Source organism: Saimiri boliviensis, chromosome 9 (assembly GCF_048565385.1).
Source record: "Saimiri boliviensis isolate mSaiBol1 chromosome 9, mSaiBol1.pri, whole genome shotgun sequence".
NCBI lineage: Eukaryota > Metazoa > Chordata > Mammalia > Primates > Cebidae > Saimiri > Saimiri boliviensis.
Window position 1 is genome coordinate 83,097,799 of NC_133457.1, and position 23,875 is coordinate 83,121,673.

Consider the following 23,875-nt stretch of genomic DNA (forward strand, 5'->3'; position numbering starts at 1 on the left):
TCACTGCTAATAAGAGCAATAGATAGAAATTGAGAACCATGGGGTTATGGAGGATAAAGAGAATAATTTTGGGGCTGGATGAACTCATCGATGTTAATCTCTGTTTTTTCTGAGTCCTGCTTTGACAAGGATTTTTAAATTTTTAAATCTTAATATTTTAAGGGTATTTTTTCCTCACATTTACCTCCAAAAGACTGGTTCACTGCCCAGTTGAAGAACTGGCTCTAGGTATGACATAGAAATGTTGACATGTTTAGCTAACTGAAGTTAGGGATTTAGCAGGAAACAAATGGTACATTTGAATTGAAGCATTTGAGAACAGTTTAATAAAGAGACTATTTCTAAAGGTGTAGACAGGATATAAGGAAACCACCAAGTTCCCCCTGGGGCCAGTAGCAGGACTGGCATTACCACCCCATGGCCCTGAAGTGCCACAGGGTAGTAGTGGCCACCAGAGATATTTAGGGAAGGGTCTATGACAGAACTATGGCCTCAGGTCAAGCACAAAGCCAGCCTGAAGAGACCCAGATTGAAGAGGCAGGGAAGAAATAGCCCCACCTCACTTTCTGCTTACCTTTCTTCCCTCCTGCTAGTGATGCCTTTCAGCCAAAACTCTTCAGAAGCAGGAAGGAAAGGGAGTCCATTGATGTGATGCAGTTCTTATGGGTTAGAGTCCCAAGGCACAGAGCAGGATGGAGTGGGATCTAGAACAGCAATCAGAAGGCTGGCCACCATAGCCTATGGCTATAATCCCAGCACTTCAGGAGGCTGAGGCAGGCAGATTGCCTAAGGTCAGGAGTTTGAGACCAGCCTGACCAACGTGGTCAAACCCTGTCTCTACCAAAAATAAAAAAATTAGCCAGGCGTGGTGGCATGTACCTGTAATCCCAGGTACTTGGGAGGCTGAGGCAGGAAGATCATTTGAGCCCAGGAGGCAGAGGTTGCAGAGAGCTGAGATTGGGCCACTGTGCTCCAGCCTGGGTGACAGAGAGAGACCCTTTCTCAAAAAAAAAAAAAAAAAAAAGGCAATTAGAAGACGTCATACACACCTGGCTTTCCAGACAGGGGAGATTAGATGGCATGAACTAAAAGGATAAAGAGCTTTTAGTGGCACACAGTAGAAGCATAGTTAGTAAAAGTAAAGTTTCAGGATCTTAGAGTAAAAAGGAATATTAGAAATCCTTACCTAAAAGTACTAAGTCAGTGTAGCCATCAGGATTCAACAACAACAACAACAACAACAAAAAAAAAAAAAAAAAAAAAAAAAAAAGTAGGAGATGTCTATACTTAGGAATTTATTGCAAGAGACTGGCTTATTCGTCTGTGGGGCTGGTGACGCAAGTCCCATATCTAAAGAGTGGGCTATCAGGGAGGACAGGCTGGAACTCTTGGGCATGAGCTAAAGCTGCTGTCCATACGTGGAATTTTTTTCTTCCTCAGAGAAGCTTCAGTTCCGTTCCTAAGGCTTTGCAACTGATGGAATCAGGCCAACCCAGATTATCTAGAATAATCTCCTTTTGATGGGTTTTAATCATAGCTACAAAACAGCATCACAGCAACAACTAGATTCCTGTTTGAATAACTGAGGGTGATAGCCAAGCCAAGCTGACACATAAAATTGACCATCACAGGCAGGTGTCTCCTAATCCTTATGTGTTTGTCTACATTTTTAAATTTAGGTGCAATACTTTACATGTGTACTAAACTTCACTATGCATATTTTACATTAACAGGCATTTTACATTTATGTGGATTAAACTTCATATGGACTATTATTCCAACCTGCTGATTGCATTAATGAATTCATTAGTTATTCTCTCCTAGCTTTTGAAATTTTGACAACCATATCACTTCCAATCTTTTACCCAGGTTCTTGTTGGAGAAGTTAGCAAGATGGGCCAAATTTAGCACCTAGAGCCCACAATAATCCACCATAAATCTTTAGAGTTTTATTGGTGACTGGGTGTCTTATTGGTGAGTAGGTAGATGTAATCACTTGGTCAGGGGTATCTAACCAAATATAGATAAGTTAAAAATCTGCATGTGATGTGGCTGAGAAAATTGTATTTACCAGAATGTCTTATACAATGTGCATTGCCTTGTTAAGACATGCCTGGGGTCATGTCTTAACAAGAATTCGTGGCTGGTATACACCCTCTTCTGCTCTCCCACCTCCCCCCAACACAGAAGCCCAGTGTCAGCTGATGCCAAGGCTTCAAGGATGGAAAAGCATTGCCCTGTAGAATGAGAGAGAGAAATGTTGCCATTTTGTTTTTGAAAGGGTGAGAAGAAAAGAACAGGAGAGGAACTATGAAAACAGCAGATATGAGGAGCAAGAAAGATGGTGATTGGCTGCTGAAAGTTAGTGAAACTTCAAAGTTGGGGAATTCCAACTGATATTTTAAAATCAGCAATGTCTAACATGACCATGAAAAGTTGGTTTTGTTCCTGGGATAACTCATCTTCTCTTTCTGCTCTATAAAATATTAGATAAAATTTGTGTTCCTTATAAGTGTTTTTTAAGAGTAAATATCCTTTTGGGACAACTCAAAGAGATAAGAAGTTTCACTGTGGGTCAAGGCAACATAGTTGGGAACAGTACCTGTTTAATTAGGAGTTAAGAAAGTAGAGGAAGCCGTGGAGAAGTTACCTTCCCTAGAGGAGAGTTTGAACTTCATAAATTGTGGAATGAAACAGGAATATGGGTTACACATGATTATCAGACTGGCTCAGAACCTTATTGAACTCTATTCTCATTTAATTCCCATTTCAACATTTTGTGCACAGAATATGTGTGAGAGATATATAGATCTATAAATGCTATTCCACAGACCTACCAATCCTTCACAAAAGAGAAATGGGATTTAACTTACTCTCAAAAATTCTTTCTAATTCTTGATGATTAAATATTCTTAATGGAATGCTCACAAAACATATATCTATTCTAAAAATTAAAGAGATTAACATCAAGTTATAGTTCCAGAATATAAATAAATTTATCTACATTTTAAAAACAGAGAAAACTGTTTACCCGTTTTTGGAATTTTGCCACTTGTCTCTTTACCCAGAATTTCTCACATATAACAAATAGTATTTATACACCCATTGCTTAAAGAGAAGATCTGTGCCTGGCACTGTATCTGTCGCATAGTTGGAATGAAGAAATATTTGCTGAATTACATTGAGTTGAATTCTTTCTGTAAAGAGCTAGGATATAAACCAGATCTTCTAACTCCAAATTTAGCATTCTCTGTATGCTATATTATAATATAGTGCTACATAAAAATAATAAGGCTTAACGCTTTTAGAGTACATTTGGATAGTATTTTATAGTTGAACACAATGCTTTCCCATCCATTACCTTTTTTAAAATGGCATGTTCACTTTTCCTCAGGGTATTTTAATACCATAACTTCAACAACTAATTCTTCCATATGAGTCAGAATGAAGTCTAAAAGAATAATTATCTGTATTAAATTGTTAGCAAGACAAATCAAATACCAGTCATACAGTAGGAACAGTGGAGCCTATTCCTGCAGGCCGCTGGGACACTACAGGCCATGTCCTTCCTGGCACCCCTTAGAATTAATCATCATTAATTTTGATGATCATACCCAATCACTACTGTGCTCTTGGTTGAAGGAAAGTATCTTGGAACCTTGTCTTAAGTCAGTCTTGGCATTCCTTTTTGCTGCTTCTGGGGTGTATGACCAGCTAGGCTAAATTAAACATTTGCATTCCATTTTATTGATTATTTATTAGCGTATTCGAAATGGACACTGTGAAGTGCTGTTCAGACTCCCCTTCAATGAGGAATTAGTTATCCAGTTGCTGGGAGTACAGTCTGTAGACAGCCTTTGGCAGTCAGTCTCTGAAGGGACTGTTTTCAGGTACAGAGAACTGCATAGCCAAGGTCATGCCTCCTTCCTGGGGTAGCTCACTTCCAATGGCCAATTAATACAGGAGTATAAAGGCAGGATCATCTCACCCTAACCTGAGATAACGCTAATAGGCCATTTTAGCTCTACAGAGCTCCACCTATGGGGTCAGCCAGGTGTTTCTCCCTCTGCCTAGACCAACTTCTTCTTTAGCTGTGGTTCAGAAGGTCACTTCTTAACAAAAATCCTGACTCCTGTTCCTAGGATCTGCTTATCAAGGAACCCAGCCTGCTCACCATTTTATACCTTTCCTAGTATTTACTAAAAGTTTTTTTTTAATCAACCCACAGTTTTATGTAAGCAAAATGATTTTAAAAGAAAACTACTGAAGATCTCCCATTCTAGCAAAATGGTGGGTTAATCCAATAGGAAAATACTCTTGCTGCAAATACCTAAAAGTGGTGCCTAAAATATACCATAACTTTAAATGTTTTAAAGGCATAACTGGGCTCACAAGAAACTGAAATCCTCAAATGTGAGAAATAATGAAGAATAAGTACGTAGTTGATGTTTTGCCGAGTTGTAATCAGAGCTGGTAAAGGCTAAGCCTTGTATTTTAAGTGCCAGATTGGGGAATGAAAAAAGACATTAGGACTTTTGAGAAGGAAATTAGAAAGAAGAGCTATGAATAAAGTTAGGAGTCTCATAGAGCTGTTTAGACAGTAAAAGAGAAGATTAGGAAAAACAAAACAACCAACCAATCACCACCGCCATCGCAGGCAAATATCAAGGAAGCTTGCTCTCTACTGAAGCTCTCAAAGGGAAAAAAAACTCTCCCTGGTAAACCCCTCACCACAGCCCTGAGCCTCATACAGATTGGGATTTGGATTTATGCCACCTGATTTTTTGGGTGAAAACTTCTAAACCAATATCTTAACATATAAAATTTTTCTTCAATCAATAAAATGATGACTCTGGAAACCTGACAGAAGCAACACAACTCACTCTGGAGAAACAATCTCACAATTCTCACAAAAGAAGCCTTACTGGGGAGGAATTCACCAGAAAATTTTAGAAAATACGTAAGTGAAAAAAAATCTACTCAGTGAGTCAGTGTTCTTGCACACTGCCTGCACATGCACAATAAAAGGCATAGCACCCCAAGTCTTTTTTTTTTTTTTTTGAGACGGAGTGTCACTCTGTTGCCCAAGCTGGAGTGCAATGAAGCAATCTCAGCTCACTGCAGCCTCCGTCTCCCAGGTTCAAGCGATTCTGCTGCCTCAGCGTCCTGAGTAGCTAGGATTACAGGTGCACACCACTATGCCTGGCTAATTTTATGCTTTTAGTAGAGATGGGGTTTTACCACGTTGGCCAGGCTGGTCTCAAACCCCTGACCTCAAATGATCAGCCTGCCTCAGCCTCCCAAAATACTGGGATTACAGGCATGAGCCACCATGGGTGGCCAGCACATCAAGTCTTGATAGAGTAGAACAACCTCCAAAAGTCTACAAGATATTGACATTTTTAAATGCTCAAGAAAGCATAGAAACAAGGCATCCTGACAAAGGAATAAGCAGCCATGTAAAAGAACCAACTGGAGTTAAGAAAAATGAAATGCCTATAACCCCAGCCATTTGGGAGGCCAAGATGGGAGGATCACTTGAGCCCAAGGATTTGAGAACAGCCTGGGCAATATAGTGAGAGTCTGTCTCTATGAAAAAAAGAAAATTAGTGGGGCATGGTGGCACATACCAGTAGGCCCAGCTACTTGGAAGGCTGAGATGGGAGGATCTCTTGAGCCCAGGAGTTTGAGATTACAATGGGCTATGATCACACCACTGCATTGTGACCTAGGCAACAGAGTGAGACCCTGTGTCTAAAAAAAGAAAAAGAAAAAGAAAATATACATTCATTGAAATTTAAAATCAGAGGATGGCTTAAGAAGATCAGACATAGTAGAAGAGAACATTAACAAATTACCAAAAGGATCAGAAGAAATTGTCCTGAATGCAGCCCAGAAAAAAAATTCAATGTGAAGAACAGAGACTCTTAGACCAAAAGAAAAATATCATACTCGACTATCTGCTGTTTGTAAGAAACATATTTAAAACGTGACACACAAAAACTGAGGTTAACTGGGTAAAAATAATATCCCATACAACACTAATCAAAAGAAAGCTCATATTAACTTCAGACAAAATAGACTTCAAGATAAAGTCAATAATAGGGAGAAAAAGAGAATCACCACAACATGTTCAAAGGAACAATCACAAGGAAGTTGTGATAACTATAAGCATGTATCTATAAACACAACCTCAAAGTAAAAGAAAAATTAACAGTCTTGCAATAGGAAATGAACAAATCCACAATTGTTGAAGATTTTTTAACACATCTCTTAGAAATTGATATTCAGCAAACAAAAACTTACTAAAAATCAAACAGATTTGAATGTATAAAGCTCAATTTAATAATATATGGTATTCAACAAAGAATATATCCTTTTTTTGTTTGTTTTTGTTTTTTTGAGACAGAGTCTCACTCTGTCACCAAGGCTGGATTACAGTGGCACGATCTCGGCTCACTCCAATCTTCACCTCCCGGGTTCAAGCAATTCTTGTGCTTCAGCCTCCCAAGTAGCTGTAACTACAGGCATGTGCTACTATGCCTGGCTAATTTTTCTATTATTAGTAGAGTTGGGGTTTCACCATGTTGCCCAGGCTAGTTCAAGAAGTCATCCACCTACCTGGGCCTCCCATGCAGGTGTGAACCACTGTGCCCAGCCAAGAATATATAATCTTTTAAGCAAAAAAAAAAAAAGAACCTGTATAAAGATTGGCCACATACCAGGCCACAAAACAAGTTTCAACATAAACCAAGGAATCTATATGATTCTGCTGTGCTCTCTGATCCCAAGCAATAAAATTACAAGCCACAAGTAGACAATTTTTTAAAATCCTTTTATGTCTGGAAAAAGTAATAAACACTTCTAAACATTGTTTGAATAAGTTAGAATGGAAATTTGAAAATATTTATAATAGTTTGATAATAAAAATGCTACATAAAAATTGTGGAATGCCACCAAAACAGTAACTAAAGAGAAATGTATCATTTCAAATTCATACACCATGTTTCTGTCAAATTTAAGATGTCATAAGTTGTAATATACACCGTTGTTTGATGGCCACTAAGAAATAGAGGTGCTGCTGATTAAATATGATATCCTGGTGGTGGCCTGTATCGATTGGCTAACTGAGGCAGGAATGTAACAGCCCAGCCCTGTTGCCTGTGGTAAGGGGAAGTAACCCTCTAGTGCCATCCATTCTGCAAAGCTCTAAACTTCTCCTGAAAGCCTATACTTGCTTGGTTCTTTCCTATTCCCTGTGTTGCATTTCTCAATCCTGGGTATGTTTCACCATAAAATCTGAAACCTTAATACGTAAATTTAAAAATCAATCAATCAATACCATCTAGAAAAATACAAAGAAAATGTAGTACATTCCATTAGTTTGAATCTCAAGTTACATTTACCTCACAAATCACATAAGGAATCATATAGAACTAAAAAAATTAACTAGTGAGCGAGGTGAATATCTCTTAGTCTGACTAAAAATCAAGTGCTTTCATCATTAAAATGATACAAAGAGATAAAAATGGGAAATTATTTTCCTCTGCAGGAAATCTAGCCTACACAGACACTACATCCTTCTTTAAAAATCTAATTTCAATTGTACTTAATATAAACCAGCTTCAGCTTCAGATTTTGTGAATAATGCATCAGAAGAGTTCTTCACATTTGCCCTTATGTGTATCAGGAAGATATAATCCTAGATGAGGAGGAAGAATAACGATCTGTTACTAAAAATAACATTTCATCCAAGAAAGAATGACTCAGCAAAGAGTTTAGTCAAATAAAGATGCAATCGACTCAAATATGCTTGAATAAGAGCACAGATATTTACAATGATAAAGTTTATTTGCAATCTCCAGATCATTGTCAAACATAAATAACGCCAGTAGTATTGCTGAGAAATGGTAAAGAAATTCTATTAAATGTAGAAAGAAAATATCTCTTCAAAGATCTACTCAACAAAATTGGAAATAACAGGGATTGTGTTATTATTTATTAATTTTATAATTATGCATTATTGTATATTTGTGACAAGGACAGTTCATTTTCAAAAAACTTTTAATTTAGCAGAAAGAAATATGTTTCATGAAACAAGAATCAAAAGCAATATCTATTATGTTGGAATAAGAGCTGAAACTTACAAGGCACTTAGGTACTAGGCAGTTTTCTGTTCTTGTACTTAATTATCTCACTGCCCTTAAGAAGAATGGGCTATTATACTTCCCATTTTATAATGAGGTGATGTAGGCACTGAGAGGTTAAATAATCTTCCCAAGCGTATATAGTTGGTACCTAGTAAATGACTTTCCAAATCTAGGCAGTCTGATTCAAGTCTGTGCTCATACTACTTCTCAAGGCTACAAACATGCAGAATCATGAGATACTACTTCTCAAAGCTACAAACATGCAGAATCATGAGACAGAGAACACAAGTTAATCAATGGATGAAAAATTAAAAAAACAAGTCTATAAATACATTTTTTGTTTTAAAATAAATTTACTGTACATCGTTACAAGTATTTTAAGTAATGGGTTGTTTATTGAAAGTAATACTTCATTTACATGACACTATTGAGAGTTTTCTGTAAATCATTTTTCCCATTAGGTGAGTCATATCCCTTTTTATTTTGACTGTTTCCATGCCCGGCCCTGAACCACCTTATATTAAAGAAAATTTGATCAATCAGTATCATAGTATTTTAGTATTTTAATAAACAGAGTCTGAGTGTGCTGGTTTATGCCTGTAATCTCAGCATTTTGGGAAGCTGAGGCAGGTGGATCACTTGGGGTCAGGAGTTCAAGACCAGCCTGGCCAACATGATGAAACCCCATCTCTACCAAAAGGACAAAAATTAGCTGGGCATGGTGTCATGCACCTGTAATCCCAGCTACTCGAAGGCTGAGGCCTGAGAATCACTGAACCCAGGAAGTGGCACTGCACTCCAGCCTGGGCAACAGAGTGAAGAAAAAGAAAATTTGTATTCCAATATATTTGGAAAGCCAAAAAAGAATTACAAATAAAAGTAAAAGCCATCGGTAGAAATTTGTAGTGGTAAATCATTTCTCATATTTATCTCTATATAGGCCCAATATTTCAAAATTTATTTTCACTCTCTAAAAGCATTTTCATGGGAGCTATTACTATTCCACACACAAATTATTAGGTTTTCTCCATTATTTTCCTCCCTTTAATTATGAGTATAAATAACAGATAACTCAGAGCAGAAATTGGATCCTGAAAGTGTCTAGTGTTACTAAATTGGTTGGATAACGTGAAGTATTCAAAATAATTTTTAAAAAGCTTTTCAGTTAAGAATATTTTATAGTTTTTAAATTTTTAATTTTTAAAATTTAATTTAAAAAGGAAAATGAGCAACTCTGCTTGTCAGGAACAAAAAACAAGAGCTACTTGTTCTTTGTAGTCTTGTTAATGAGGCATCAAATCCCAAGTGCCTTTCCTTTAAAATGGCCTCAAGTGTGGTTCTTCTAATCAAATATTTCACTAAGTATTGTAATGGACTTCAAGAGGCACTGTGATGTTGTAAAAGGCTGTATGTGTATGAGAGTATGTGTGTGTGTGTGTGAGAGAGAGTGTGTGAGAGGTAGTGTGTGTATACACACACGTGCGCACCTGGGCACTTTGTTGAAGGATCTTTATATCTTTAAGTCTGACTCTTCCCACAACCAGCTTTCCCAATTTGTAAACTGGTGATTATGTTTTAAAAATTACAAAGTATTATATAAACTTTTGGAAAATATCACCGTTATCAGGTAAATTTTAATTTCTTCATTTTCCTTGAATTCTACAAAACCGATTTTGAGCCCTCATCCTATGAGGCAAGTTATTATGAGTATTCTCTTTCTCTGCCTTCCCCCAGGTCTTAGAAAGATTCTGGGAGGTGGAAAAGCCTTAGGTAGGAAAAAGAAAAAATTTTTTCAAGACAGAGTCTCACTCTGTTGCCCAGGCTGGGGTACAGTGGTGCCATCTCGGCTCACTGTAACCTCGGCCTCCTGAGTTCAAGTGATTCTCCCATCTCAGCCTCCCAAGTAAGTGGGACTACAGGCGCATACCACTGCCCAGGTAATTTTTATATTTTTTAATAGAGACAGGGTTTCACCATGTTGACCAGACTAGACTCAAACTCCTGACCTCAAGTGATCCGCCTGCCTCGGCCTTCCAAAGTTCTGGGATTACAGGCACGAGCCACCGCACCTGGCCAATAACAAAATTAAAGCAATTCCTTCCTCCTCTCCTAGGTGTACACTGGCCATCTTGAAGATGCCTGTTTCCCATGTCCTCATTGTTTTTGGAATCTTGTGGCTCTGAGGTTTACTGTGCTATGCTCAGACAGGAGTGTCTTTGCCAGCCAGGGCCAAGAGTGGGGAGTCTTTGCCAGCCAGAGCTAAGATCCTGCCCCTCTGATATACCAGGCATCTCCTGCCTTTTGCTTGGAGAATCTTGTATCCCTTTCTTAGACTGAAGCATCTCTTCTCTTATCAGAAGTGTCTCTCTTTCTGCTTCACCTTCCAGATCCTTTCACAAAAACCAGCAGGGAATAACTTTTTGGCAGCTTCTGCCATCTGACCTACCAGTGCTCCTCTGCTAAGGAATAATATTAACAGATCTTGAATGCAGAGGCTTAAAAAACAGAGGAAAATTCAAACTAATATGCCAACAAATTATATTAACACATTAATTTTAAAATATAGAACATAGAAGTAATACCTTTTTTTAATTTTTTCTTGTTTGTTCATATGTAGTACAAAAGCAAGCAGAGAAAAATTTTACAGATGAAGGAGACCAGCTATTTAAGATGGGCATCAAGATCCTCCAGCAGTCTAAAAGCCAAAAACAAAAAGAAGAGTAAGTCTTTATCCAGTAACCTTAGCCAAGTTAAGTTTCCAGGTTAAGAAGAAAGAAAAATCCCAAATGTAGTTTATCATTAAAAGCTCATCGGGATAACAAGTAAGCTTATTTGCCTATAAGCTTTTGTTTTTAAAAGGATCAAATATGTATTTAAAGAATCCCACAAATTATCACTCTAAACAAACAGGAGATCTGCATGTGAGATTACAGTACCCATATTAAGTGAAATTCAGAATTAAGACACTGATCTGACCATTCATGCAGAAATACTGTTTTGGCTTTAATTTATTAGATAATTCTAATGAAATAAAATGTGTAATTTGAATTAGAGGAAGTTGTTATATTAAAATGCTTTTGTACTGGAGCAAGCATAGAAAGTCAACACTAAGACAAAAGTATGCGAAATTGCAGGGTCTTTATTGCCGGTGGCCACGGAGGACTCGTGTCTCACCAACCCGTGGCCCTGAAAGGAGGGTGTCAAGACCTTTTATGCCCGTAAACCACCTCAGAGGTGAGGGTGAGGGACAAGGAGTGGGAGTGAGGGGCTTCAGACATTCCAAGGGCCAGTGGACTTTGGACATTCGTAAATCACCTCCTGGGCAGAGATGAGGATGAGGGGCCTCAGACATTCCCATTGTTACTTAAGTGGTTCACAGAAGTCAAGATAAGCGTTAGTTTACACATTGTCTGGGTAGGATGGAAATTACCAACCGTAGTTACTTATTACAAGTCGCAGGGGCCAAGATGGGCGTGGGTTTGGACTGCTTGCCTATCACAGGGCTACAGAGAGCAATTTCAACAGAAAGCCAAGGTATAGTTGAGGTATGCAGTTTTATGGGGATTTTACCATGTCACATTTTATTCTGCCTGGGTGTTTGTACAGTATCTTATGGTTTTCGAAGCACACTTTTATGTATGTGATTCTATTTTATCTGTAGAACAGTCTTTTTTTTTTTTTTTTTTTTTTTTTTTTTTTTTTTTTTTTGAGACAGAGTCTTGTTCTGTCTCCAGGCCGGAGTTCGGTGGCATGATCTCGGCTCACTGTAACCTTCGCCTCCGGGGTTCAAGTGATTTCTCCTGCCTCAGCCTCCTGAGTAGCTAGGTGTGTGCCACCACGCCTGGCTGTTTCTTGTTTTTGTTTTTGTTTTTGTTTTCAGACGGAGTCTTGCTCTGTCACCAGGCTGGAGTGCAATGGTTTGACCTCGACTCACTGCAACCTCCAACTCCCAGGTTCAAGCAATTCTTTTGTCTCAGCCTCCCACGTAGCTGGGATTATAGGCATGCCTTACCATGCTCAGCTAATTGTTGTATTTTTAGTGGAATCAGGGTTTCACCATGTTGGCTAGAATGGTCTCGATCTCCTGACCTCATGATCCACCTGCCTCGGCCTCCCAAAGTGCTGGGATTACAGGTGTGAGCCACTACGCCTGGCCATTTTTTGTATTTTTAGTAGAGACGGGGTTTCACCATGCTGGCTGGATGGTCTCGATCTCTTGACCTCGTGATCCAGCCACTTAGGTCTCCCAAAGTACTAGGATTACAGGCATGAGACACTACACCCGGCCTCTAGAACAGTCTTATAAGAAGAGCTTCATTTTTCTCCTTTAAAAAGTTGGAAACAGAGATTCAAAAATGTTAAAGTGAGGTGAGCACAGATAGCTGGGAGGTGACCAAGCTGTGGCCACATGGTGTTACTTCATGTCCATTGTTTCTCTTATCACTTATCTACCTTGTCCAAAGGGGAGGCAAAAATATCTTCTCCCTCCACCCCACATTTCTAGTGGAGGGGCGCAACTTGTGGTCACCCCTCAAGGCTCTAGCTAAAGCCTTGGGATCAAATCCTAGTACTCTCATTTACTGTCTATGTGCCCTTAGATAAGTTACTAAACCTCTCTGTGATCTGGATAAAACAATTGTGCTCTTTGAATAGTGCCTGGCTCTTAGTAACCATGAAATACAGCTGTGTTAGTTTTATCTTGAGTCCCCTAACCAGTAAGTTGAAGGTATGGGGGCAAAGAAAGCCAAGGGTATTTTGAACCAGTAATAGAAAGTATGAGCCCTGGCCAAGTGCAGTGACTCACGCCTGTAATCACAGCACTTTGGGAGGCCAAGGTTGGTGGTTCACTTGAGGTCAGGAGTTTGAGACTAGCCTGACCAACACTGTGAAACCCTATCTCTACTAAAAACATACAAAAGTTATACTTGTGGCATTCCAGAGCTGTGGTAGCCAGCCCAGACAAGGCAGCAACAAAGTCCATGAGTTCTTAAAACCCAAGCCTCTGGGAAGTGTAAAAATATAAAGGATAAAGAGCACTCAGCTATGATCCTGATTATAACAACATCAACAACTTTCATTTATCAAGCACCTGCTTTGTGCTAGTTACTGTTTTAGGTACTTTACATGTGTAAATTATTCACTGCTTACAATGATATTGTGAGACATACGTAATTATCCCCAAGTTACAGAGAAGGAAACAGAGAGTCACAAAGATGCTGTAATTCTTCCCAAGAGACAAGAAAGAAGTGAGGGAGTGGTTCAACCAACCCCAGCAAAACCTAGGCCTCACGCTGAATGTCCCTGGGGGCTGTTATAATGAGGATGGGGTAAAACCAGTTCCCAAAAATAAAATCCAGCCCAATAGGAGCTCATCTCACTAACATGCCCACTGAATAAGTCAGAACAGAGAATTCTCCAGCCAGCCTAGCTAAAAGAAACAGAAGTGGAGTACCAGGCAGGGGCTGGTCCCTGAGATTTCAGATGAGCCTTGACTATAGCATTGGAGCCCACAGAGATAAAGGGCCCACTAGGTGTGTTGCATCAAGTACAGGAAAACCCTCGATTCAGCCTGATGGGACAAAATCACTTTGAGAAGGTTCCAGGTAACCAATCTCTTAACCTTGTAGGGGACCTTCTTTGTTCTAAATAACAGGGAGAAAGCCCAGTTGTAATAGCAGACCATCCATCAGTGTGGGGACCTTCATGCCTTCCTGGGTGTCATTTAGTCTCAGGCTGTTCTTACCAAGACTGTCCTGCCCACAACCTTGCCCCAAAACTCAGTCTCCTGACCGCCCCTCTCCCCTGCACCTTATTTGAGATGGAGTCTCACTCTGTCGCCCAGGCTGGAGTGCAGTGGTACAATCTTGACTCACTGCAACCTCCACCTCCCGGGTTCTAGTGATTCTCCTGCCTCCACCTCCCAAGTACCTGGGATTACAGGTGGCCATGACCATGCCCAGCTAATTTTTGTATTTTTAGTAGAGACAGGGTTTTGCCGTGTTGGTCAGGCTGCTCTCAAACTCCTGAACTCAAACAATCTGCCAGCCTTGGCCTCCCAAAGTGCTAGGATTACAGGCATGGCCCACCACGCTCTGCCTCTTGACCCTTTTGAGTTGGTAGCAATGGAGAACTGAAATCTAATGGGCTGATAGAAATAGATCTCAGGAGTTTGTGGGCAAGCTGGGTGAAGTTCTTGTGTTCTGAGATGACCTGCTGTCTCCTTAAGCAAGTCACATCTGTGCAGCCATGACTAAGCTTAGAGCAGGTGAAGAGAAAATGATCGTACACCCTCCTGACCAAAGGAGAAGAATTTCATTCCCACTCATTCCTCTATCCTATCCTCTTTGCTTTGCCACTTCCTGGGTTGGCAGGACAGGTGTAAGATAATTAAGACTAGTCCTTTTGGCTCCTCCACACCCACATCCTAGACCAACTCATTGATTCATTCAGCGTCTTTTGTATGAATAGGAAAAATCACTGAACAAGTCAGTGCTATTAAAAGTACAGATATTAAACAAGCATATGTCAGAGAGAACAAATTTGTCTGAGTGAGTCAGGAAGCCTCACTGACAGCTAGAATGGTGTTTCATTAAGAATCACTCCTCATCAGCAAAGAAGTTTTGAAGATAAGCTGTTGTTCTACACCAAGTTTCTGATGTGCTCTGCAGAAGCATTGAGCCCTTCCTCCCCCATCACCCACCCAAGCATCCAATGCCAGACCCTGTAGAGATGATCCATATACCTAACAAATTGTTTTTTGGGATCTGCCCCTGCTGCCCAGCTTCTCCCACCTTTTTCCTCTTGGGATTATCGCCCACATCTTAATTTTACTGGTAAGCAACTTTCTCCAGCCCTGGATCTTGCTTCTAATATCCCTTATAGCACCTTGGTTTTTCTGCCCTTGGAATGCAAGACACCTAGAAGGGTTTGTTCTGCATCCTGTTGCTGCCCTCTGGGTCCAGAGACTGAGTATGAAACTGCCAGAGATACTAGACTTAACTATTGGAGACCCCTGCAACCTATCTCAGGATTCTGTGCCCTGGTCCATGCTGGTGCCTCTCCCATCCCAGCAGGCTATAGAGTTGCAGAATCCAGCCACATGACAGGAAGGCTCAAGGGAGTCTGTATCCTGATGCCAGACTCTCTTCCTTATGCCTATCCGTGGGTGCCAGACATTTGCCTTTAGTGGCCTTGAGACCATCTACCTTGTTTGCCTTCCCACCTCCAGAATCTCCGCTTGCTTTGACGTCGGTTAATTTCTTTCTTGATCTCCTGGACTCCAGTTTTCTACCTCTTTTTATTCCACTAGAGTACTCACCCTGTGTTTTGACATCCAGCACTCTAATTCCTACCTGGATGTTTCTCTGTCTGAGGTCCTTCTTGCCCAGACTACTCTGCTCCAGCTTCTGCCCAAGAGCAGCTTATTTTAGCCAGAGAATGGATAGGCTGTGTAGAAAGGTGAGTCTCCTGATCCTCCTGAGTCAGAAGCAATGGTAAATTGTGGGTTTTCTTTTTCTGTATTTGAGTCAAGTTTACAGGTAGAGGTTAATGCTTTCTTGTCTTTCTACCTTCAGAAAGGAAGTTACAAAAGTAAAAATAAATTCCTAAAGTACTCTCTGTCTCTGACACATGTTTTGACCTTGCAAGACTCTCCATCACTTCTTATACCAATCAGGTCCAGGTGACTACCTCTGACTAGGACTTGGAGAGTGCAGTGTAGGGTAATCCTGTGGCACCTATCATTTTAATCACTAAATGTTCATACCACTTATCACCTCATTATATGAGAACAAGTACCATACTATAAAACTTTAGAATCAGTGCAACAGCCCCAATAATAATAGCTAAATTTATTGAGTGCTGACTCTATACTAGGCACAATGTGAAACACTTCCCATGGATGATTCATTTAGTCTTCACAGCAACCTTATGAAGTGAGTGGTATAATACTATCCCATTTCATAGATTAGAGGGTTATAGAGAAGTTATATAACTTGGCTGAAATTATCTGACTACTAAGAGGTGGGACCAGGATTTGAACCAGGCAGTCAGATTCTGGAGCCCTAGCCATTAAGATTTTGTTTCATTATTGTTTTTCCAAAGAGTCTGACTTTGCTGTGTTGAAGACTATATTCCGTTTTAGCAAATTATCTTAAGAAGGGATCATCATTCTCCTGATAGTTAACTTCCTAGAGGTTACATTCCAATTTTGATTATTCTTACTTTTTTTTAGAATTTACTTTATAAAACAAATATTCATAAATAATGGTGGTAACCATGGGAATGTTCATTATTTTAGGATAAGTTCCTCAATTTTTCACTTTACTCAGTGTATATGCTTACTCAGTGTATAAGATGGTGTATCTTATATATTTCTCCTTTTTAGTAGCTTTATTATTTGTGAGATGTATTTGAAATTATAACCTTAGGCTGCATTAGGAATGAAAAAAAATTCTACTGATCTAGATATGTAATGAACTTCAGCTAAACTGTATGACAACTGGTTCTTGCTTGTTAGACAGAAGTAATATGAATAGTGTTGAAGAGGGAGAAGAAATTTTCATTTTCGAAAATCAAACTTGACTTCATATTCTTGAAACAGAGCCTACCTACTTTTTGCCAAAGCAGCTGACATGGGAAACTTGAAAGCTATGGAGAAAATGGCTGACGCTTTGCTATTTGGAAATTTTGGCTTGCAAAATATAACAGCAGCTATCCAATTATATGAGTCCTTGGCTAAAGAAGGATCGTGTAAAGCCCAAAACGTGAGTTTTGAAAGAAAATGAAACCTTAAATAGCTCCATCCTGAAATAACTATAGACAGCGTGTGAAAGGAGTTGAGCAATAGTATTCCAGCTCTGCTGCCTGAACCCAGTCTAGGGAGGTTACCGTAATGCACTGAAACAGCGGCGTCAGGGCAGGAGTGCGGCAGAAGCCCTGGGAAAATTGTTCCAGCTCCACGCATGACTTTCAGGAATGGAACAGAGCAGCTTTCAAATCCACTTTTCTATCTTCCATGACCTTGTACATGTTTTCAGATAATTTGGGACCTCTGAACCCCCAAGAGCTAAATTTGATATAAAATGTATTCACCTTTGTGAAGAAATATGAAACTATATCTATTATCTTAGGGTGATATGTTTGCATGATTTTTACATTATAAAATTATGTAAACATATTTATAAGCTAAATTTAATTCCTTTTCTATTTTAATAAATGCATTCCATTTTATTCCAAGAATAACATAACCATTTCATAGAAAGTCTGGAAAACGGGGGAAGAAAAGCTTTTCCCAAGCCAACCATCTTGATTCAAATACTGTTAGGACTGCTTGGTACTTTTGCTTGGCTTCTTTCTTTGTGCATTTCTCTTTTTACATCATCCTAATCACAGTGCAAGTGCATATATCATTTTGCTTCTGGCTACTTTCACTTACTGCTATAGCAAAAGCGTATTTTCATGTTGCTATAGTCTTATTTATGAAAACCTTTTTTTCTAATTATGAAAAAATTTGAGAATTCAGAAAGTATGAAAAAGAAAGTAAAGTTATCTAAAAGCGTTCCCCCCAGGGATCACATTTGTTACTATCTAGACTTGGAGTCAGACAGACCTAAGTTTGAATCCACTCTTTCATTTGTTTATTGAATAAGCTACTTAAGAAAACTCTTTTCCCTTCTTCTGCATGAAAAGTTGACCTTTGTTTCACTCTCTAGTTCTGTTTCCCTCGTGATCTGATAGGAATAAAATGCTGACTATATTTTTAGTTAACTTGCTTGTGATAGAAATGACCTCTGATTGACAAACTGCCTTTGAATTGGGAGAAACAATCATGAACTATAAATACAAGATGGAGGTAGTTCTTATGGGGACCCTGGATACTGTGCCTGTGGAGTTATTACACTGAGAATGAGGCTTTTAAGTCAGGGTGGCTCCTGTATCCACCCAGTGTGAGTCTCATCTCCTTGCATCTGAGCCATCTTCTGAAGGACCAAAGATGATGGCTCCTGGAAGAATTATGAACTGCTGTAAGAACTCCCACAGGAAAAATTTTTAAAAAGGCCAGATGCTGCCCTATTGCCACACTATGGTTACTATGCCATATCTGTCTTCATACACTGGTGGCGACCTAGCCTGTGGGAGTCCTATGAGTCTGTATGTTTAGTTGAACCAGAAGTTGGACTGGAAGACCCCTGGTGGATGGGGCAACCTTATTAATTTTCATCTGTAAAGTTAGAATAATGATGAAATATTATTATTATTAGAATAATGATGAAATATTATTATATCTTTCTGGTTCATTGCTATATCTCTAACATTTAACACACTACCTGGGACAAGAATTAAAAGTTGAATGAGGAATTAATTAATAAATTATGAATGAATTTATGGAGTTATTGTGAGGATTAAAATAATGTGGGAAGACACTTAGTTTCATACCTGGGACATTGTAATATTTCATTATAAAGAAAGGATATGTGGGGGGCTGGGGATTAGGGAGATGTTGGTCAAAGGATACAAAATTTCAGCAAGGAGGAAGATATAAATAATATTATTATTTCAATATTATTCTCCTGGAATATTTTCTAAGACTCCATAGAATTTTTTTTAAATGAGCTAATACTTTAGTTGCTGCTTCCTAACTTGCTCTTTATTCACTTAACAATGTATCATAGATGTCTTTCCATGTAAATATATACAGACCAACATCGTCATTTTAAAAATCCACATAACTTAAATTAAGTTGCTGAATACTGTTTTACATCAGGGACTTTCTTGAAATTACATGTGAAATAATGCAATAAAACAGATTTGTAAATGTTATAATAAAATATGAGAGTTATTAAACCTTCATTCCCAGTATTTTCCTAATCAAAAATACAAAGTTCCAAGACAGACCAAATATTACCAGAGATAACAGTTTCCTCCACTAAAAATGGTGTCACTAAAGACCAAATGTTACCCTTACTCCTACCACTAAAAATGGCAACACCTAATTTCTTTCCCAACTAGTGCACATGAATTTTATTTTTTTAGTGGGTGTATACATTAGTTAATAAGTCAACAATTGTTTCTTGGATAGCTACTATGTACCAAGCATAATATAATTAATGGGGAGAAAAAGATTAAGAAGTCAAAGTCCTCCTAGGTCAACCTTAAATACAAATAATTGCAGCACAATTTAGGTGGATACAGTTAAGGTATGTATAAAATGCTTTAGGCACAGAAGAGGGTCTGGCTAGTTCTGCCTAGGGCAGGTAAATAATGTTTCAGGCAAGAAGGGACACTTTCACTCAGTCTAGAATATTGGATAAAGGAAATATTAAAGACTTCACTCGTTTGTATTTAAACAAAGCATTTGATACAAGGTTGAAATATTACTCTCAGAAAAGAAGTTCCATACTTCATGAATTGTTCCTAAAACACATGGATTTTAGAGCTGAAGTTGGAGTTTCACTCTAGTTAATGTGGTTATTGCATCTAATTTATGTTACTTTAGCTAATGTAGTTACATCTAGTCAGTTACATCTAGCTAATGTTATTCTAAGTAGTGTGGTTATCACATGGCCACAAATATCCTCAAATCCCAGTTAAGTGACCATCAGTTGCTTGCCATTTTTTTTCCCCCATTGGTTTTAAGGAGAATCATGTGGAAGAATGTAATTGGCTGAATGCTAACCCAGTGCCAGGAGGAACAACTCTAAATGTCTAACCACTGTCCACAAATTATTACAGCCATCTTTGTAAAGAAAATAGGCATTGTTGAGATGGTGCTCCAAGAAACATACAGTTACAGACTTCAGGTGGCATGGTGTGGTAGTAGAGAAGTTCCCAAATCAGAAGTTTTGACCATATGTGAGTCCATATATTCTACCTTATAATAATAGCTCTTCCATCTTTTGTTCATTCTTTCAGTATCCCTGAAGAAGTTATTTCTCTAAACCTTGGGTTTCCCAAACCTGAAAAAGAGATTGATAATAATGCCCACATTATTTCACAAGGTTGAGATTGATAATAATGCCCACATTATTTTACAAGGTTGCCGTGAGAACTAAAAAATATCTACAAGAGTCCTTAGCAAATGTTAAAGAACAGTAATGAATACTGTCTGTAACAATTTTAGTCTGAACAGCATTGTCTTTAGGGTCAGTCAGTTCTGGCTCAAATGGCCCCTAATAATTTGTCCTCTCTGGGTCTCAATTTCCTCTTCCGTAAAATGGGAATATTTGTTTAGATATGTGTGTTTTGGTCTCAAGGAGAACCAGAAAACAGAGCATGAGTTGAGGACAAAAATTATGACCCAAAAGCTGACATTGACCTGGTATGCAAAATTCAGCCAAACTGTTTTTGTTGTTGTTGTTTGTTTCGTTTTGTTTTTTTGAGATGGAGTCTCACTCGTTGCCCAGGCTGGAGTGCAATGGAGTGATCTCAGCTCACTGCAAACTCCACCTTGTGGGTTCAAGAGATTCTCCTGTTTTAGCCTCCTGAGTAACTGGGACTACAGGCTGTGCCACTACATCCAGCTAATTTTTGTTATTTTTACTAGAGAAGGAGTTTCACCATGTTGGCCAGGCTGGTCTTGAGCTCCTAACCTCAGGTGATCAGCCATCTTCAGCCTCCCAAAGTTCTGGGATTACAGGCATGAGCCACCACACCTGGCCTCTGTTTATTGAAATGCTAAAATACTATGATATTGATTGATTTAAAAGTCTCTGCCCAACCCTCTCTATGCCCTCCCTCACAGCCACCCTTATTCCTCACTTGGATTCCCCTGCCCCAAAACTTCCCATGATCTAGCAAGCATAGTGTTAATATCTGGATAAGCAGAGAGCCTTCAGGATCCTGCTGTCAACACTACAGCTGGATTAAATTCCAGTGTTTTGATGGATTCAGTTCTATATTTTGACTATCATCCCTGTCACCACTCTAGGAAAATCTGTTTCCAATAGCAAGTCCCCTTGCAGTTGATGTATTTCCTTGTGCAAAGAACAACTATGTTAAAGAGATTCTGTGCCACAAACAATAGTTTGATGGCTGGTTGCTAGGACAAGACTGGCCACAGGCCATACTGACCACAGCTCTCTAGTGAGGCTGGCCCAGTGACCACCTTTCTTCTTGGGCTGTTTGTGCCAGCCTGTCACAGAAATTCTGCCCTCATTGCTGTAAATATTGGGAACTCTTGAGGACAGCTTAACAACAGAAATGTGGCTAAAGAAGCTGGAGAGAGAGAGAATATGAAAGAGAGATTGAGAGAAGAGAGAATGAAGATACCTGCTATCTGTGGGGTGAAAGAGAAGTACAATCAGAAATACTGAAATATAATAGAGGGGAGGAGCCTGGAGTGCCAAAGATCTGGTAGGGACCCTATTTAATAACAACAACAAAAAGATAAGAATTCCGATTAAAGTGGCATTGAGGAGGTAGAGGGGAAGAAATGCAATTTCTGACTATGTACAAAGGGAAGCTGGATGGAGGAAAGGAGGCATAATTACTTCTTTCCATGCACCTTGAGTGGTTTTCCTTGCAAAAATTCAAATAAACTGAAGGAAATCCCCATAAGGGCAACAAAAGCAATTAAGGTTATAAACAGAGTCCATTAAATAGATTTTCACAGAATCTGTACCATTCAAATAATGAGAACTATTAATTAACAGAGTAGTCTTCATGAAAGTGGTGGAAATGGAGCAAATTTCAAATAATCATACCCTAGAAAATGTTCTGTAAAATATTTTACTTTACCAGGCTGGAGGTAGATAAGTTATATATTTTTCTATTCCTCATTTCTCATCCAGGAGGCAGTAATTAGAATTATAAAGACTCACTCCAAGGCTACAGTAATCAAAACAGCACAGTACTGGTACCAAAACAGAGACATAGACCAATGGAACAGAACAGAGGCCTCGGAGGCAACACAACACATCTACAACCATCTGATCTTTGACAAACATGACAAAAACAAGCAATGGGGAAAAGATTCCCTGTTTACTAAATGGTGTTGGGGAAACTGGCTAGCCATGTGCAGAAAGCTGAAACTGGACCCCTTTCTGACACTTTACACTAAAATTAACTCCACATGGATTAAAGACTTAAACATAAGACCTAACATGATAAAAAATCTAGAAGAAAACCTAGGCAAAACCATTCAGGACCTAGGCATAGGCAAGGACTACATGATTAAAACACCAAAAGCATTGGCAACAAAAGCCAAAATAAACAAATGGGACCTAATTAAACTCCAGAGCTTCTGCACAGCAAAAGAAACAATCATTAGAGTGAATCGGCAACCAACAGAATGGGAAAAAATTTTTGCAATCTACCCATTTGACAAAGAGCTGATATCAAGAATCTACAAAGAACTAAAACAGATACACAAGAAGAAAACAAACAAGCCTATTCAAAAGTGGGCAAAGGATATGAACAGTCACTTTACAAAAGAAGACATATATGAGGCCAACAAACATATGAAAAAATGCTCATCATCACTGGTCATTAGAGAAATGCCAATCAAAACTACATTGAGATACCATCTCACACCAGTTAGAATGGCAATAATTAAAAAATCTGGAAACAACAGATGCTGGAGAGGATGTGGAGAAATAGGAACACTTTTACACTGTTGGTGGGAGTGTAAATTAGTTCAACCATTGTGGAAGACAGTGTGGTGATTCCTCAAGGACCTAGAAATAGAAATTCCATTTGACCCAGGAATCTCATTGCTGGATATATATCCAAAGGATTATAAATCATTCCACTATAAGGACACATGCACACAAATGTTCATTGCAACACTCTTTACAATAGCAAAGACTTGGAACCAACCCAAATGCCCATCGGTGATAGACTAGACAGGGAAAATGTGGCACATATACATCACGGAATACTATGCAGCCATAAAAAAACAATGAGTTCCTGTCCTTTGTAGGGACATGGATGAACCTGGAAACCATTATTCTCAGCAAACTGACACAAGAACAGAAAATCAAACACCGCATGTTCTCACTCATAGGCGGGTATTGAACAATGAGAACACATGGACACAGGGAGGGGAGCATCACACACACAGGTCTGTGGTGAGGAAATAGGGGAGGGACAGTGGGGGTTGGGGAGTTGGGGAGGGATAACATGGGGAGAAGTGTCAGATATAGGTGATGGGGAGGAAGGCAGCAAATCACACTGCCATGTGTGTACCTATGCAACAATCTTGCATGTTCTTCACATGTACCCCAAAATCTAAAATGCAATAAAATATATATTAAAAAATAAAAAAAAAAGACTCAGTCTTTCCTTAATATTGATGAAACTGTCCTCAATAGGAAATTTTTAATTTTCCAAACAAGAAGGTTAGATGAAATCTCATTTGCTTTAAGAGCTGAAAATGGCCAGACACAGTGGCTCACATCTGTAATCCCAACATTTTGGGAGGCTGAAGCAGGAGCACTGCTTGAACCCAGGATTTTAAGATCAGCCTGGGCAACATGATGAGAACACTGTCTCTACAAAATTTTAAAAAATAGAAATTAGCTGAGCATGGTGGTGTATGCCTGTGGTCCTAGCTACTCAGGAGGCCAAGGCAGAAGGATCAATTGAGCCCAGGAGGTCAAAGCTGCAGTGAGCTGTGTTCACACCACTGCACCACTGCACTCCAGCTTGGGCAATAGAGCTTAAAAACCCTGCCTAAAAGAAAAACAAAAAACAAAAAACAAAAAAAAAAAACAAGAAATTAGTCA

At 39.0% G+C, this 23,875-nt stretch overlaps 1 protein-coding gene across 1 annotated transcript in view; it reads left to right on the forward strand.

Moving 5' to 3' along the window:
• The window catches only part of SEL1L2 (SEL1L2 adaptor subunit of SYVN1 ubiquitin ligase), a 132,509-nt gene that overhangs the window by 59,074 nt on the left and 49,560 nt on the right, over positions 1–23,875 (forward strand). Inside the window, exons 4-5 of the mRNA XM_074405379.1 lie at positions 10,768–10,870; positions 16,753–16,915. Coding sequence (XP_074261480.1) covers positions 10,821–10,870; positions 16,753–16,915 — 213 coding nt within the window. The 5' untranslated portion in view covers positions 10,768–10,820. The remainder of the gene's footprint in view (positions 1–10,767; positions 10,871–16,752; positions 16,916–23,875) is intronic.